This window comes from Indicator indicator, chromosome 4 (assembly GCF_027791375.1).
Source record: "Indicator indicator isolate 239-I01 chromosome 4, UM_Iind_1.1, whole genome shotgun sequence".
NCBI classification, from domain to species: Eukaryota; Metazoa; Chordata; class Aves; order Piciformes; family Indicatoridae; genus Indicator; species Indicator indicator.
The window spans coordinates 36625529-36640098 of NC_072013.1; the positions used below are offsets into that span (position 1 = coordinate 36625529).

Sequence of the window (14570 nt, forward strand, 5' to 3'; positions counted from 1 at the left end):
AACTGCTGCAGTCAGCTTACTGGAATCCTCCCCTTGTGTTCAAGTGGCCTGGCTGTCCAAATCCTGGGACAGGAAAGGCTGGAGGGAGCACAAGCCAGATGCAGAATAGGTAAGCTGTAAGCAGGCACAGCAAGGCTCTGGTCAGCCCTTAAGGAAGGAAGGTGACTCTTAAGTACAACTGTTCTCAGCTCAGCCCTTTTCTCAGATCAGTGTTAGAAGTGACCTTTGCTGGACTTCTTCCTTCAGTCACTTCCCAGTATCTGCCAAACATCTACTTTTTATTTTTTTAAATCAAATCCACTATTTGGCTTAAACCTTCAGCAGGGCCAGGGATATACAAAGCATCGTGTATCAGACCTGAGAGCCTTCTTGAGAACTCCACAACCCGGTATTCCTGTAGTTTTAACTGCAAACTGGATTGGAACCCACACAGGACAAATCCTGACGCCAGGAAACAAGGATGTGTGTGCCAGGGGCACGAGCAGAAGCCTGTGGTCCTGTGATAAAGAACACCTGCAGGGGTCCCAGCAGGGTGAGAGGTGTATTGTGTGTGTAACCAAAGGGTAAACCTTCAGACACTCATCTGTTGCAGCACCCTGCTGCTCTCCCACGGGAGAGCTGGTGACAGAGGGGGGTCAGAAGTGCTGGCAGCCTTGTACGGAGCTGCCGAGCCAGGAGGCTGCAGACAGAGCCCAGCAGGCAGTGTTCATGCCCGGGTTCACTGCTCTCAGGGGTAGCGAAGTTCTCCTTCTGCCTTCACAGATACAGATGCCAAGCATCCTGCTGTACTTGTCTCAGAGTGGACATGAGGCTGTCCAACCTGGTGCCTAATTGCTGAGTGACTGAGTCAGGCCACTCCTGGTGTCAGCAGAGCAGCCCCTCTGTGAGAGCAGAGGTATGCTGCAGCTTGCCGCCACATCAGCACAGCCGTTCTGCTGGTTCCCACTGTGAGCTTCAGGCCAGTCTGCTGGACTGCTGTAACCCTGCCCTTTGAATACGTGCTCAGTTATAAGTGGTCTTTCCTTCTTCCTTATATGCAGTCACTGTCGTCTCTGTGGGTAGTTGGAAGCACAGCCCAGTAGCACCTGCATAGCCCCTGTGGTTCTCTTGTACTTCAGCCCTTTGATGCATGCTGAACCTTGCTGTCTGTTTATGAAAGCAGTTTTCTTTAAAGCAGACTTTCAGAAGGACAAGGGGAAGAGTCTTGCCAAGATCATAAGAACTTACTAAATTCAACCTGCTAGTGTTCAAAGTAAGAAAGACTTTGCAGAATTTGGAGATGTGCCTCTTCTTCCTTTGCTGTGTCTGAAGAAAGTCAGCAGCTTCCAGTGGCTTCAGGTGGTGGATTTCTACAAGGCATTAAAAGCAGATGTTTTAATTAAAGGTTTATACATTCCTGTGTAAATGCTTTGTTTCTCCAGTTCCTCTTTGGCTGCAGTGCACTTCTCGCTAGCTCAAAAACTTGTCAGCTTGGCAGTGAGGAGCAATCTTCAATGGGCCCCAGCTTCTCTGCTTCCTATGTACAGCCAGGAGAAAGCAAAGGTAGCTTTACAGCCAGGAGAAAGCAAAGGTAGCTTCTTGCCATCAGAGGAAACATTCCAGGGAGAGGGGTTCCTTCTGTGGCAGAGGCAGAGCAGTACCTTAGCAGGCTGCTTTTTGGTGTTGCCAAATGTAATGGCTGGGCTTCCAGAGAACAGGTGCCATTGAAACCCTCTGAACACTCCAAAGGCAAAACACGAGTTTGGTTGCATTTAATACTTGGAGCCCCCTGTATAAAGGCCTTGATCAAAGGGTCTGTGATCAATGTAAGTAACAGTTGCTGGGCTCTGAGCTCCCCTGAGGAAAGCAAACTCACTCTTAGTTTTGTCCTTTTCTGCTTTTAAAAACGCACCTGCAGATAATGGCTGGATTTATTGAGAGCTTGCTTCTGCTCTGCTCCCTGCTTCTGGGAAAATGTTCTGGGATCAGGGGGCTTGAAGAATGGAGAGGGAAGTCAGGCTGCAGTTCCAGAGCAGTGGCCCTGGGACATAGCAGCTGGTTGCAGTCCCACAGCCAACCCCCACAGGTGGTGACAGTCTGCGGAACTGGGGTAGCTGCTTTTGTCCATGTCACCAGGCCTTGCACTGTGTGATCTGATAGAGAAGGCAAACATTAAACAAGCAAAGCCCTTGCCTGCTGATCAGGTTTGGTAGAAGTTAGGGTGTGATTGCTATAGCCTGTGCGCAAGTTAGTGTGAGATAATCAATGGCATTAGGTGGTGGTTTTTTCTGTGACCATAAAGGGCTCACCCCACCCCCAAAGAGCTGGTTGAAGTCAATGCTTTCAAACTTCAACACTCTCACCTCTTCCAAAGGCTGCTGCTTACTGCAGATGTGGCTTCCTCTGTGCCCAAGGAAGGCCATTAGCAGGGTTTCCAGCCTAGCTGTAGTGATGTCTCCTGTAGTCCCTGCAGTGACTACTGATGCAAGGGCAGCTGGGGCAAACCAAACCACAGCTTACAGACAACTCTGGATGTGTGCACTCAGGAGCAATCTGATTCCTCCCTGGGAAAACAGATAGAAACCGGCAGGAACCACCCCCAGGGAAGCTCTGTGCCAGGCGCCCACAGGCAGATTTTCCTGATGGCTTTCTCTGGGGAAAACAATCCAAATCTTGTTGAGGCAGGACCTTTCCTGATGGAAGTTATAGAATGAAATCCTGGCTTTATTAAACATAGTGGAAATGCTACCATTTGCCCTTGACTTAGCATTTCAGTCCTGCCTTTCCTCAGCTGTCAGATTACTCTGCTGCTGGAGCACACTGCACAACTCATCCTCACTCAGGGTTGCTGGAAAAGTTGGGATATGGCCCAAAATTGCTGGGTTTTTGCCTTCCCCCAATTAAAAGATATTAATATCTAACTTATTTGTCCCTTGCAAGAAAAGGCTCTGTTTATTCCACTAACATCTAGAGGAATTAATCTGGTGAAAAACAGCTGTGTTTGTCCTGCTAGAAGGACCGGAACTGGTACAGTCTACCCTAAAACTTGCCTGTGGCAAAACCACTTCACGTGGGCACACAGAAGAATATTAAAGGTAACAAAACCAAAGAAAAGCTTTACACAAAAGCCTTGCCCTCCAGCCTGTGTCTTACCTGCTGCTGTTACAATGCTGTTCAGCAGAGGGGTATGGAGGCAAGCATTAGGAATGGGGGAAAGCTCCCTGCTGATGTGTTTCTTCTTCATTGAATCAGGGAGAAGAAGGTAACTTCCTATGGAAACTGCTCTGAACATGTTCATCATGCTGTAGCCTATCCTTTAGGATGAGAAGCACAGCCTGGAGTGCTCTGCTTGCTATGCTCTTCCTAGCCATGAGTTTTCTCCCAATAACCATCTGTTAAAAAGCCATCCTTCAGAGAAGTTTCTGGTTTACCATGGATCCAAACAGCCATTCCCATAAAGGCAAAGCTCCTGTGCTTCTCTGGTGCAGACTTCACTGTAAATAGCTGCAGCTGGCACCCGTGAGAGCAGCTGGGAGGCTGTAACATTTAGTGGTATTTACAAAAATCAGCCCCCTTGCTAGGGACAGCCCCATGAGCAGGCTTTGAGATGAGCTCTGTCAACCTCTGCTTTTCCTCTCTGGCTCTTCTAGGACACACAACACCCAGTAGGCTCAGCTGTAGTTTGGGATCTCTCTGCAAAGGCATTATTGTTAAATCTCTGGTGTAGAGGTTCATCGGAAACCTCCCGATTCTGTAATACACAAGCAGCAGTGAGCAGCCTATTCCTGTGCTGCTTTCAGAGGAGTTTTATGTGTGTTTGTGGCCAAATGCAGAGCTGGATGCTCTCCTTCCATGGCCTCTCTTGAGGCTGTGGGCAGTCTGCAGTCAGGTAAGCTGCTGGGTGTTAAGCAAATACACTCTATAAAGAAATAACTGGGAGAGTTTGCTTTCCATACCTCACTATTCACAGCTAATCTAATATAGCAAAAGCCAGACTTCAGCTCAGCTACTGAACCGTGCTGTCCCTCCTACTGCCTTCTCATTGTCAATGCTCACTTAGACACTCATTTTGGGGATGTAAACATTCAGGCTTCTACTTTTGCTTCAAATTACGATTTGCCCCATCTGGAAGACACTGGAAATTGCAAACACCACCATGGTATGGCATTAGCAATCCCAGGGTGTGTGTTAGGATTTTTACATGGCTGGAGCTCAGCATGCTTGGGAGGGTTAGGTACAGCTGGCTCACAAGCCCATCTTCAGCTCTGCCACACTGCATCCTTACCGCACTAGATACCAGGAGAAGTTTCCTCTTGGCGTACACTATAAACATCACTAAAAACTCTCCTGCAGACAGCAAAGACATGCTCCTGACAAGAGATTTTGGTAGAACTGAGTCAGGACAGTGCTTTGAACAAGGTGCAGTTTGTTTCCTCCCATTTTTTCTTGTCAATTTTTTGCTGCCAGTGGGCAGATGAACACACAGGTGCCAAAGGAAGGTGCACCGCCCAGTGGCTCTCTGCAGTATTCAACCTCACATCCTACAGCTCCCTGGGAGGTTGCAGTGAGGTGGGGGTTGGCCTTTTCTCAGGTGATAGAAGGAGAGGAAACGACCTGAAATTGTGCCTGGGGAGGGTTAGGTTGGAGATTAGGAACAATCGTTTTACTGAAAGTGTAGTCAGCGATTGGAACATGCTGCCCAGGGAACTGCGGGAGCCACCATCCCTGAGGTGTTCAAGAAACCTGCGGCTATGGCATTTTGTGGAGAAGCTTTAATGGTGGCGAGTTCAAGGTTGGACTCGATGACCTTAGAGGGCTTTTCCAACCCAGTTCTATGACCCTATTTCAATGTAGAAAAGAAAGAAAACAGATGGGATGAGGAAGGTAATTACACTGCCCTTATTAATTAAATCCCTTATTAAGAGAGTTCAGGTAAAAAATGATGACCACAATGTTAAAGTTTTACCAAGTTTATTTAAAAGGCATTCAGCTCTCCTTGGTGCCAAGTAAACACGACAGAGTTCTGGAGGAGCCAGGCCAGGCAGCCAAGGCCAACTGCGGTAGCTCCCGGCTCGGGCAGCACCTCAAAGGCTCATGACACTTAACTGTCTTGTTGGATTCAACACCTCAGAGCTTACGCCTTTACTGAAGTGGGCAGGATGGCAGCCAGCAGAGCTCTGCTGTCGGGAAGTGTTTGCGACGCAGCTCTACAGCACCCCGGCCCTCGGATCGGAAGGCCGTTTCTGACGGACACACCGCACACCCGTTACCGAGCCCCGCACCCCTAGGCCAGCGCCGCCGCCGAAGGGGCGCAGGGCGCCAGGCGCCCGCACCGCCTGCCCGGGACACGAGCACCGGCGGCTGCTCACCGAGATTAGGAAATCCACACTTGAGGGTCTGCGCCCGCAGGCCCCTAGCTCCGCTGCCGGAAAGCACTAAAGCGACCCATCCCACAAGTCGCCGCTCCCGTTATTGACGTTCAGCCCGGGAGCCTGGCGGCTGAGTGCTCGGCGCCCGCAGGCATCGGCGCCAGGATGGCCGAGCCGCCCCAGGACACCGAAACTCGCGGAGGGAAGCCCACCGCCACCCTGAGTCCCGGTGACAATCTCGGCTAGGCTCGGGGCCTGGCTCTCCCTATCCCATGGCCCTGCCTCCCTCTCCTCGTCGCCGCCCCGCGATTCCGCCGCCCCGCGATTCCGCCGCCCCGCGATTCCGCCGCCCCGCGATTCCGCCGCCCCGCGATTCCGCCGCCCCGCGATTCCGCCGCCCCGCGATTCCGCCGCCCCGCGATTCCGCCGCCCCGCGATTCCGCCGCCCCGCGATTCCGCCGCCCCGGTACAGCCCAACTGTATCCGCGGAGGGAAAGGCAGGAGGAGAAGGCCGGTTTCCATCAGAACAGAGAAGGCAGACTTCGGTGGGGTTGCCTGCTGTCTCAGACTGCGAACAAGTGGCAGCTCGACTGCATTCGCAGCCCTACGAGGAGCTAATAGCGACTCCGCCACAGCCACCCCCATCCCGGCCATGGCACGCTCCGATCTCGGGCGGGACGCCGCAATTGCCGCGAGAGTTCGGCCGGTTGGTCGCCATGGGAACGCTAGGGACGGGGCGACCGTGAGAGTCCCACTCCCTGCCGGCGCTGCCTCCCTCTCGCGCTAGGGACGGGGCGGCCGCAGGGATCCCGCGCCCTGCCGGTGCTGCCGGCCGCAAGCAGTCCCTGGCGGTGGAGGGCACTGCCCGACCTCTGTTTCAGGTAGAGCTGTCGGAGCTGCAGGCTGCCGAGCAGCGGTCCCGTCAGGGCAGCGGCCCGCCAGGGCAGCGCCTCAGGGCTCCACTTGGCTTCCTGCCTGCTTGTGGAAACCTCCCGTGAGATTGCTGTGGGTTCGGGTTTTTGTCCCGGAATCCTTTGGGCCTCAGCCGTTGGTTTATGTTACTGTGGGTGTTTTACGGTTGCTTTGCCACCCGCTCCGGGAAAGAGAAAGAGGCGCTTAGAATGTCCTCGGAGGTGGTGGCACAGCGGTCGGTGACAGCGGCCTGGAGATGAGTCCCAGATGGACCTTTTCCTTCTCTGCCCACACGTCTGTGCTGCGCCGTGGCGTGGGCCTCTACGCCAGACTGTTGTGCTTCTTGTACTGGAAGGGAAAGCTCAGTTGGGCCCTCTGAAAATTACCAGTTCATGGCACAGGCTAAGACACCCAGGTCCTGTGAACTCATTCTTTGCAGAGAACCCTGAATTTCTGTTGTTTAAGCTCGAAACTGAACTGGATTTGGGAACTCCTCCTCGTTTAGAACCCCTCAATATAAAAAGGTTTTGGCTGCTTGCTTTGATATATTCTTGATGCTAATTGTGCCAGCCCCATGTTTTTAAAAAAGAGGAAAACGATCAAACAACAAAGGCCAGGCTCATGACACTTTGGTTATTGTCAGATTACTTTGTGGATCTAAGCCATTAAAAGTTTCTGGGACAGCCACCACTCTGGGATGCTTTAAGTGGCTTGGTGATGGATATTTGTAAGTACATTCAGAGGTGGATGCTGGAGGGGCAAGCTGGGCTGTGCTGGGAAGATCTCTCCACACTGAATTGCTAGAAAGGGTTTGAAATTTGTTTGCAGCTGACATGCCTGGGTTTGTGTTGCTTTGTTACAAAACTGATAGCTTGAAAGGTTGGGGTTTGTTTGTTTTGGGTTTTACCTCCCAATTTTAGGTCATAATGGATATTACAAGAGGGAGCTTGGATCAAATGCCAAGGCCTGCATCTAGCTCAGAAGCTTATCTTAGCTGCAGATCTTTAACTACTGTGGAGTTATTAACGCCAGAGCTGTGCTCACCAAAGGTAATTCTTGTCACCTTCAGTGGGTTATAAAAGCTGGGCCTGATTTTTCATAGTAGAATGCCAAAGAAAGAGGATTCTGCTCCTTTTATCCATAGAGAGCTCTGGGCTCTGCAGATATGCTGAGGGGGCTATGTGAACCTTGACCTTATGCACCTGTGAAGTGACGTTTGATTGTATTTATTTGCATCTGTATTGGCCACAAAAAGAGCTATCTGGCACTACAGCTTGGAACTCTGTTGTCTTCCTCCTTGTATTTAGTCAGAGTATGCAATAAACTCTCTTAGAAGGAAACCCACTTGCCATGCTGGCAGTGCTATGCAGGTACACAACTGCAGGCTGGTGAGGCGTGAGCCACTCTGTGTGCAATTTCAATTCCATCCCATTGGTGCTTTTCAGTTGGAAAAAAAATATGTTGCTTATTAAAAGAGAGCATTTGAACAATCCTCACAAGTTGCATTTTTCACTACAGGGTTCAAGATGTGTTTGAATCAAGTGTAAAAAAACAAAAAGAAATTGTCATAGTATTCCAAGAAATATGCCAGCTTCCTGGATCCCACAAAGTCCATCAGAAGCAGGTGGTCATCCATCCTCAGAGAAAACTAATACCAAGGATGAACTCAGCTTTGGAAGTGGGATATGTGATATGATTGTTGGGATGCAGGAACTGGGGCTTGGGAATGACAGATGAGGATTGATTGACTTAGATTAGCTTAGCTGTATCGTGGAATGAGACCATCCCCAGGTGCTTCTCTGAAGTAGTCAATTCTTTTTTAATAGAAACCCCTTTATAGTTTGAGCAGGAGACTGGGGTGCTGCCTGCTGCAGAGCACCCACAGTGTCAGCTGCTGCATACAGACTTCTAACTGGCTGCCCTCTGATGCAGCGGCAGTGACACCATCCTTTGGAATCATTTCCTAGCCTGGCAGTCTGTGGAATGAGAAGCTTGAGAATCCCTGTGACATCTGGAAGAAACAGAGCTCTGAATCACATCCCCAAATGGTCCTCTGCTGTCTTACACACAGTCCTTGTTAGCCTCTGTGACAGTGTCTGGTTGTTGTGATGATCTTTTTCCTCACCCTAGAGATTCCTGTTTCATGGTAGTAATTACTTTGCATTTCACAGTTTGCTTCACCTGCCAGCTTGGCTGGGGGTCACCAGAGGGGCGGTTTGGAAGGCTGCTGTCCACAAGGAAGCAAAGGTGATGACAGAATGCAGTCTGATGGCAAGGAAGGGAGAGCAGATCAGCAAACCAGAGTGGAGAGCACAACCTTCTCTCTCCAGAAGCATGCCCTCAGTCCCAGCGAGCTGTCAGGTGTGGCAACGACTGAAGCCTTCTTGTGTTGTGGCTAGACCAAACATGTTTGCATAGTTTGGGTGGAATTCCAGGGCTGAAGGCTGTTCCATGGAACCATGCTGCAATGTTTACAGTGAGGGCTTTTTATCAGACTTCACAGAGCCCATGAGCTTTTGTTGGGAAGCCTGGTAATGGGCCTCCAGCCAAACCATGGGAAGTGATGCTGGTGATAGTTTTTATGAAGGGCTGTTTTGCATTTGTAAGTGACAGCATTTATGAAGGGTTAATATGTATCTGGAAGTGTCAGTACTGAGCAGCTGAGCAATGCTGGCACTAAAAACCTCTTGAAACACACAGGTTTGAATGAGAGCACCTCTAAGAGTGATTCAGGTAGCATTCTTCTGATGTTCTGGAAATGCTGATCAATTATCTTGATTGAACTTCTTGCTATTTAAACATAGAGAAACAAGGGGCAGTATGGGGAGCAGAAAGTTTGGACACCTCCTTCAAGTTCAGCCAAGATTTCATGACTGAATTGGGATCAGACGAAATTCAATACATGTTCTTGCTTTTATCTGAGTTAGACTCTACTGGTGCCCATTTTTTAAATGCTATTCCCCTACAGAGGCTTTGTAGTGATCCCTGACAACAATCTGGTTTGGTCTCTTTATTGCTAGCTGTCAAATAGTATCCTTAAAAGTTGTTTCCCATCTATTGCATTGTGAAAGGTTTTTCCTGTATTTTCCAGGGTGTATTTCCAATTCAGATTCTGGACCTGATAACACTGAAGCACAGACATCCAAACTGTGTGATCCTCCCCAAGGAGAACTGAGCAATGCAGAAGCAGGTATGACTTTGCAGGAGGAGGTATGACTGCAGGAGGAGGTGTGACTTTGCAGGAGCAGGAGTGACTTTGCAGGAGGAGGAGTGACTTTGCAGGAGGAGGAGTGACTTTGCAGGAGCAGGAGTGACTTTGCAGGAGGAGGTGTGACTTTGCAGGAGGAGGTGTGACTTTGCAGGAGGAGGTGTGACTTTGCAGGAGCAGGAGCGACTTTGCAGGAGGAGGAGCTACTTTGCAGGAGAAGGAGTGACTTTGCAGGAGGAGGAGTGAGTTTGCAGGAGGAGGAGTGAGTTTGCAGGAGGAGGTGTGACTTTGCAGGAGGAGGAGTGACTTTGCAGGAGGAGGTGTGACTTTGCAGGAGCAGGAGTGACTTTGCAGGAGCAGGAGTGACTTTGCAGGAGGAGGTGTGACTTTGCAGGAGGAGGTGTGACTTTGCAGGAGCAGGAGTGACCTTGCAGGAGGAGGAGTGACTTTGCAGGAGGAGGAGTGACTTTGCAGGAGGAGGTGTGACTTTGCAGGAGGAGGAGTCACTTTGCAGGAGAAGGTGTGACTTTGCAGGAGGAGGTGTGACTTTGCAGGAGGAGGAGTGACTTTGCAGGAGGAGGTTGACTTTGCAGGAGGAGGAGTGACTTTGCAGGAGGAGGAGTGACTTTGCAGGAGGAGGAGTGACTTTGCAGGAGGAGGAGTGATTTGCAGGAGGAGGATTGACTTTGCAGGAAGAAGAGTGACTTTGCAGGTGGAGGAGTGACTTTGCAGGAGGAGGAGTGACTTTGCAGGAGGAGGAGTGACTTTGCAGGCAGAGGAGTGACTTTGCAGGAGGAGGAGTGACTTTGCAGGAGGAGGAGTGACTTTGCAGGAGGAGTGACTTTGCAGGCAGAGGAGTGACTTTGCAGGAGGAGTGACTTTGCAGGAGGAGGTGTGACTTTGGAGGAGGAGGAGTGACTTTGCAGGAGGAGGAGTGACTTTGGAGGAGCAGGAGTGACTTTGCAGGCAGAGGAGTGACTTTGCAGGAGGAGGAGTGAGTTTACAGGAGCAGGAGTGACTTTGCAGGAGGAGGAGTGAGTTTACAGGAGCAGGAGTGACTTTGCAGGTGCAGGTGTGACTTTGCAGGAGAAGGAGTGACTTTGCAGGAGGAGGTTGACTTTGCAGGAGGATGAGTGACTTTGCAGGAGGAGGAGTGACTTTGCAGGAGGATGAGTGACTTTGCAGGAGGAGGAGTGACTTTGCAGGAGGAGGAGTGACTTTGCAGGCAGAGGAGTGACTTTGCAGGAGGAGGAGTGACTTTGCGGGAGGAGGAGTGACTTTGCAGGAGGAGGAGTGACTTTGCAGGAGCAGGAGTGACTTTGCAGGAGGAGGAGTGACTTTGCAGGAGGAGGAGTGACTTTGCAGGAGGAGGAGTGACTTTGCAGGAGGAGGAGTGACTTTGCAGGAGGAGGAGTGACTTTGCAGGAGCAGGAGTGACTTTGCAGGAGGAGGAGTGACTTTGCAATAGGAGGAGTAACTTTGCAGGCAGAGGAGTGACTTTGCAGGAGGAGGAGTGACTTTGCAGGAGGAGGAGTGACTTTGCAGTAGGAGGAGTGCCTTTGCAGGAGCAGGTGTGACTTTGCAGGAGCAGGTGTGACTTTGCAGGAGGAGGAGTGACTTTGCAGGCAGAGGAGTGACTTTGCAGGAGGAGGAGTGACTTTGCAGGAGCAGGTGTGACTTTGCAGGAGGAGGAGTGACTTTGCAGGAGGAGGAGTGACTTTGCAGGAGCAGGTGTGACTTTGCAGGAGGAGGAGTGACTTTGCAGGAGGAGGAGCTACTTTGCAGGAGAAGGAGTGACTTTGCAGGAGGAGGAGTAACTTTGCAGGAGGAGTAGTGACTTTGCAGGAGGAGGAGTGACTTTGCAGGCAGAGGAGTGACTTTGCAGGAGCAGGAGTGACTTTGCAGGAGCAGGAGTGGCTTTGCAGGCAGAGGAGTGACTTTGCAGGAGGAGGAGTGAGTTTGCAGGAGGAGGAGTCACTTTTCAGGAGGAGGAGTGGCTTTGCAGGAGCAGGAGTGACTTTGTAGGAGGAGAAGTGACTTTGCAGGAGGAGGAATGACTTTGCAGGCAGAGGAGTGACTTTGCAGGAGGAGGAGTGACTTTGCAGGAGCAGGAGTCACTTTGCAGGAGGAGGAGTGACTTTGCAGGAGGAGGAGTGACTTTGCAGGAGGAGGAGTGACTTTGCAGGCAGAGGAGTGACTTTGCAGGAGCAGGTGTGACTTTGCAGGAGGAGTAGTGACTTTGCAGTAGGAGGAGTGACTTTGCAGGAGGAGGTTGACTTTGCAGGAGGAGTAGTGACTTTGCAGGAGCAGGAGTGACTTTGCAGGAGGAGGAGTGACTTTGCAGGAGGAGGTGTGACTTTGCAGGAGGAGGAGTGACTTTGCAGGAGGAGTAGTGACTTTGCAGGAGCAGGAGTGACTTTGCAGGAGGAGGAGTGACTTTGCAGGAGGAGGTGTGACTTTGCAGGAGGAGGAGTGACTTTGCAGGAGGAGGAGTGACTTTGCAGGAGGAGGAGTGACTTTGCAGGAGGAGGAGTGACTTTGCAGGAGGAGGAGTGACTTTGCAGGAGGAGGAGTGACTTTGCAGGAGAGGAGTGACTTTGCAGGAGGAGGAGTGACTTTGCAGGAGGAGGAGTGACTTTGCAGGAGGAGGAGTGACTTTGCAGGAGGAGGAGTGACTTTGCAGGAGGAGGAGTGACTTTGCAGGAGGAGGAGTGACTTTGCAGGAGGAGGAGTGACTTTGCAGGAGGAGGAGTGACTTTGCAGGAGGAGGAGTGACTTTGCAGGAGGATGAGTGACTTTGCAGGCAGAGGTGTGACTTTGCAGGAGGAGGAGTGACTTTGCAGGAGGAGGAGCGACTTTGCAGGAGAAGGAGTGACTTTGCAGGAGGAGGAGTGACTTTGCAGGAGGAGGAGTGACTTTGCAGGCGGAGGAGTGACTTTGCAGGAGGAGGAGTGACTTTGCAGGAGGAGGAGTGACTTTGCGGGAGGAGGAGTGACTTTGCAGGAGCAGGAGTGACTTTGCAGGAGGAGGAGTGACTTTGCAGGAGGAGGAGTGACTTTGCAGGAGGAGGTGTGACTTTGCAGGAGGAGGAGTGACTTTGCAGGAGGAGGAGTGACTTTGCAGGAGGAGGTGTGACTTTGCAGGAGGAGGAGTGACTTTGCAGGAGGAGGAGTGACTTTGCAGGAGGAGGAGTGACTTTGCAGGAGGAGGAGTGACTTTGCAGGAGGAGGAGTGACTTTGCAGGAGGAGGAGTGACTTTGCAGGAGGAGGTGACTTTGCAGGAGGAGTGACTTTGCAGGAGGAGGAGTGACTTTGCAGGAGGAGGAGTGACTTTGCAGGAGGAGTGACTTTGCAGGAGGAGGAGTGACTTTGCAGGAGGAGGAGTGACTTTGCAGGAGGAGGAGTGACTTTGCAGGAGAGGAGTGACTTTGCAGGAGGAGTGACTTTGCAGGAGGAGGAGTGACTTTGCAGGAGCAGGAGTGACTTTGCAGGAGGAGAGTGACTTTGCAGGAGGAGGAGTGACTTTGCAGGAGGAGAGTGACTTTGCAGGAGGAGGAGTGACTTTGCAGGAGGAGGAGTGACTTTGCAGGAGGAGGAGTGACTTTGCAGGAGGAGGAGTGACTTTGCAGGAGGAGAGTGACTTTGCAGGAGAGGAGTGACTTTGCAGGAGGAGGAGTGACTTTGCAGGAGAGGAGTGACTTTGCAGGAGGAGGAGTGACTTTGCAGGAGGAGGAGTGACTTTGCAGGAGCAGGAGTGACTTTGCAGGAGGAGGAGTGACTTTGCAGGAGGAGGAGTGACTTTGCAGGAGGAGAGTGACTTTGCAGAGGAGGAGTGACTTTGCAGGAGGAGGTGACTTTGCAGGAGGAGGAGTGACTTTGCAGGAGGAGGAGTGACTTTGCAGGCAGGAGTGACTTGTAGGAGGAGAGTGACTTTGCAGGAGGAGGTGTGACTTTGCAGGAGGAGGAGTGACTTTGCAGGAGGAAGAGTGACTTTGCAGGAGCAGGAGTGACTTTGCAGGAGGAGGAGTGACTTTGCAGGAGGAGGTGTGACTTTGCAGTAGGAGGAGTGACTTTGCAGGAGGAGGAGTGACTTTGCAGGAGGAGGTGTGACTTTGCAGGAGGAGGAGTGACTTTGCAGGAGGAGGAGTGACTTTGCAGGAGGAAGAGTGACTTTGAGGAGGAGGTGTGACTTTGCAGGAGGAGGAGTGACTTTGCAGGAGGAGGAGTGACTTTGCAGGAGGATGAGTGACTTTGCAGGAGGAGGTGTGACTTTGCAGGAGGAGGAGTGACTTTGCAGGAGGAAGAGTGACTTTGCAGGAGGAGGTTGACTTTGCAGGAGGATGAGTGACTTTGCAGGAGCAGAAGTGACTTTGCAGGCAGAGGAGTGACTTTGCATGAGCAGGAGTGACTTTGGAGGAGGAGGTGTGACTTTGCAGGCAGAGGAGTGACTTTGCAGGGGCAGGAATGACTTTGCAGGAGGAGGAGTGACTTTGCAGGAGGAGGAGTGAGTTTGCAGGAGGAGGAGTGAGTTTGCAGGAGGTGATGTGACTTTGCAGGAGGAGGAGTGACTTTGCAGGAGCAGGAGTGACTTTGCAGGAGGAGGATTGACTTTGCAGGAGGAGGAGTGACTTTGCAGGAGCAGGAGTGACTTTGCAGTAGGACGAGTGACTTTGCAGGAGGAGGAGTGACTTTGCAGGAGCAGGAGTGACTTTGCAGGCAGAGGAGTGACTTTGCAGGAGGAGGTGTGACTTTGCAGGCAGAGGAGTGACTTTGCAGGGGCAGGAATGACTTTTCAGGAGCAGGAGTGACTTTTCAGGAGGAGGTGTTACTTTGCAGGAGCAGGAGTGACTTTGCAGGAGGAGGAGTTACCTTGCAGTAGGAGGAATGACTTTGCAGGAGGAGGAGTGACTTTGCAGGAGGAGGAGTGGCTTTGCAGGAGGAGGAGTGGCTTTGCAGGAGGAGGAGTGACTTTGCAGGAGGAGGAGTGACTTTTCAGGAGCAGGAGTGACTTTGCAGGAGGAGGTGTTACTTTGCAGGAGCAGGAGTGACTTTGCAGGAGGAGGAGTGGCTTTGCAGGAGGAGGAGTGGCTTTGCAGGAGGAG

At 51.5% G+C, this 14570-nt stretch overlaps 1 protein-coding gene across 1 annotated transcript in view; it reads left to right on the plus strand.

Moving 5' to 3' along the window:
• Positions 1–7186: 7186 nt before the first annotated feature.
• The window catches only part of FSIP1 (fibrous sheath interacting protein 1), a 60565-nt gene continuing 53181 nt past the window's right edge, over positions 7187–14570 (plus strand). The window contains 3 exon segments of the mRNA XM_054400695.1: positions 7187–7309; positions 8432–8507; positions 9352–9450. Coding sequence (XP_054256670.1) covers positions 7187–7309; positions 8432–8507; positions 9352–9450 — 298 coding nt within the window.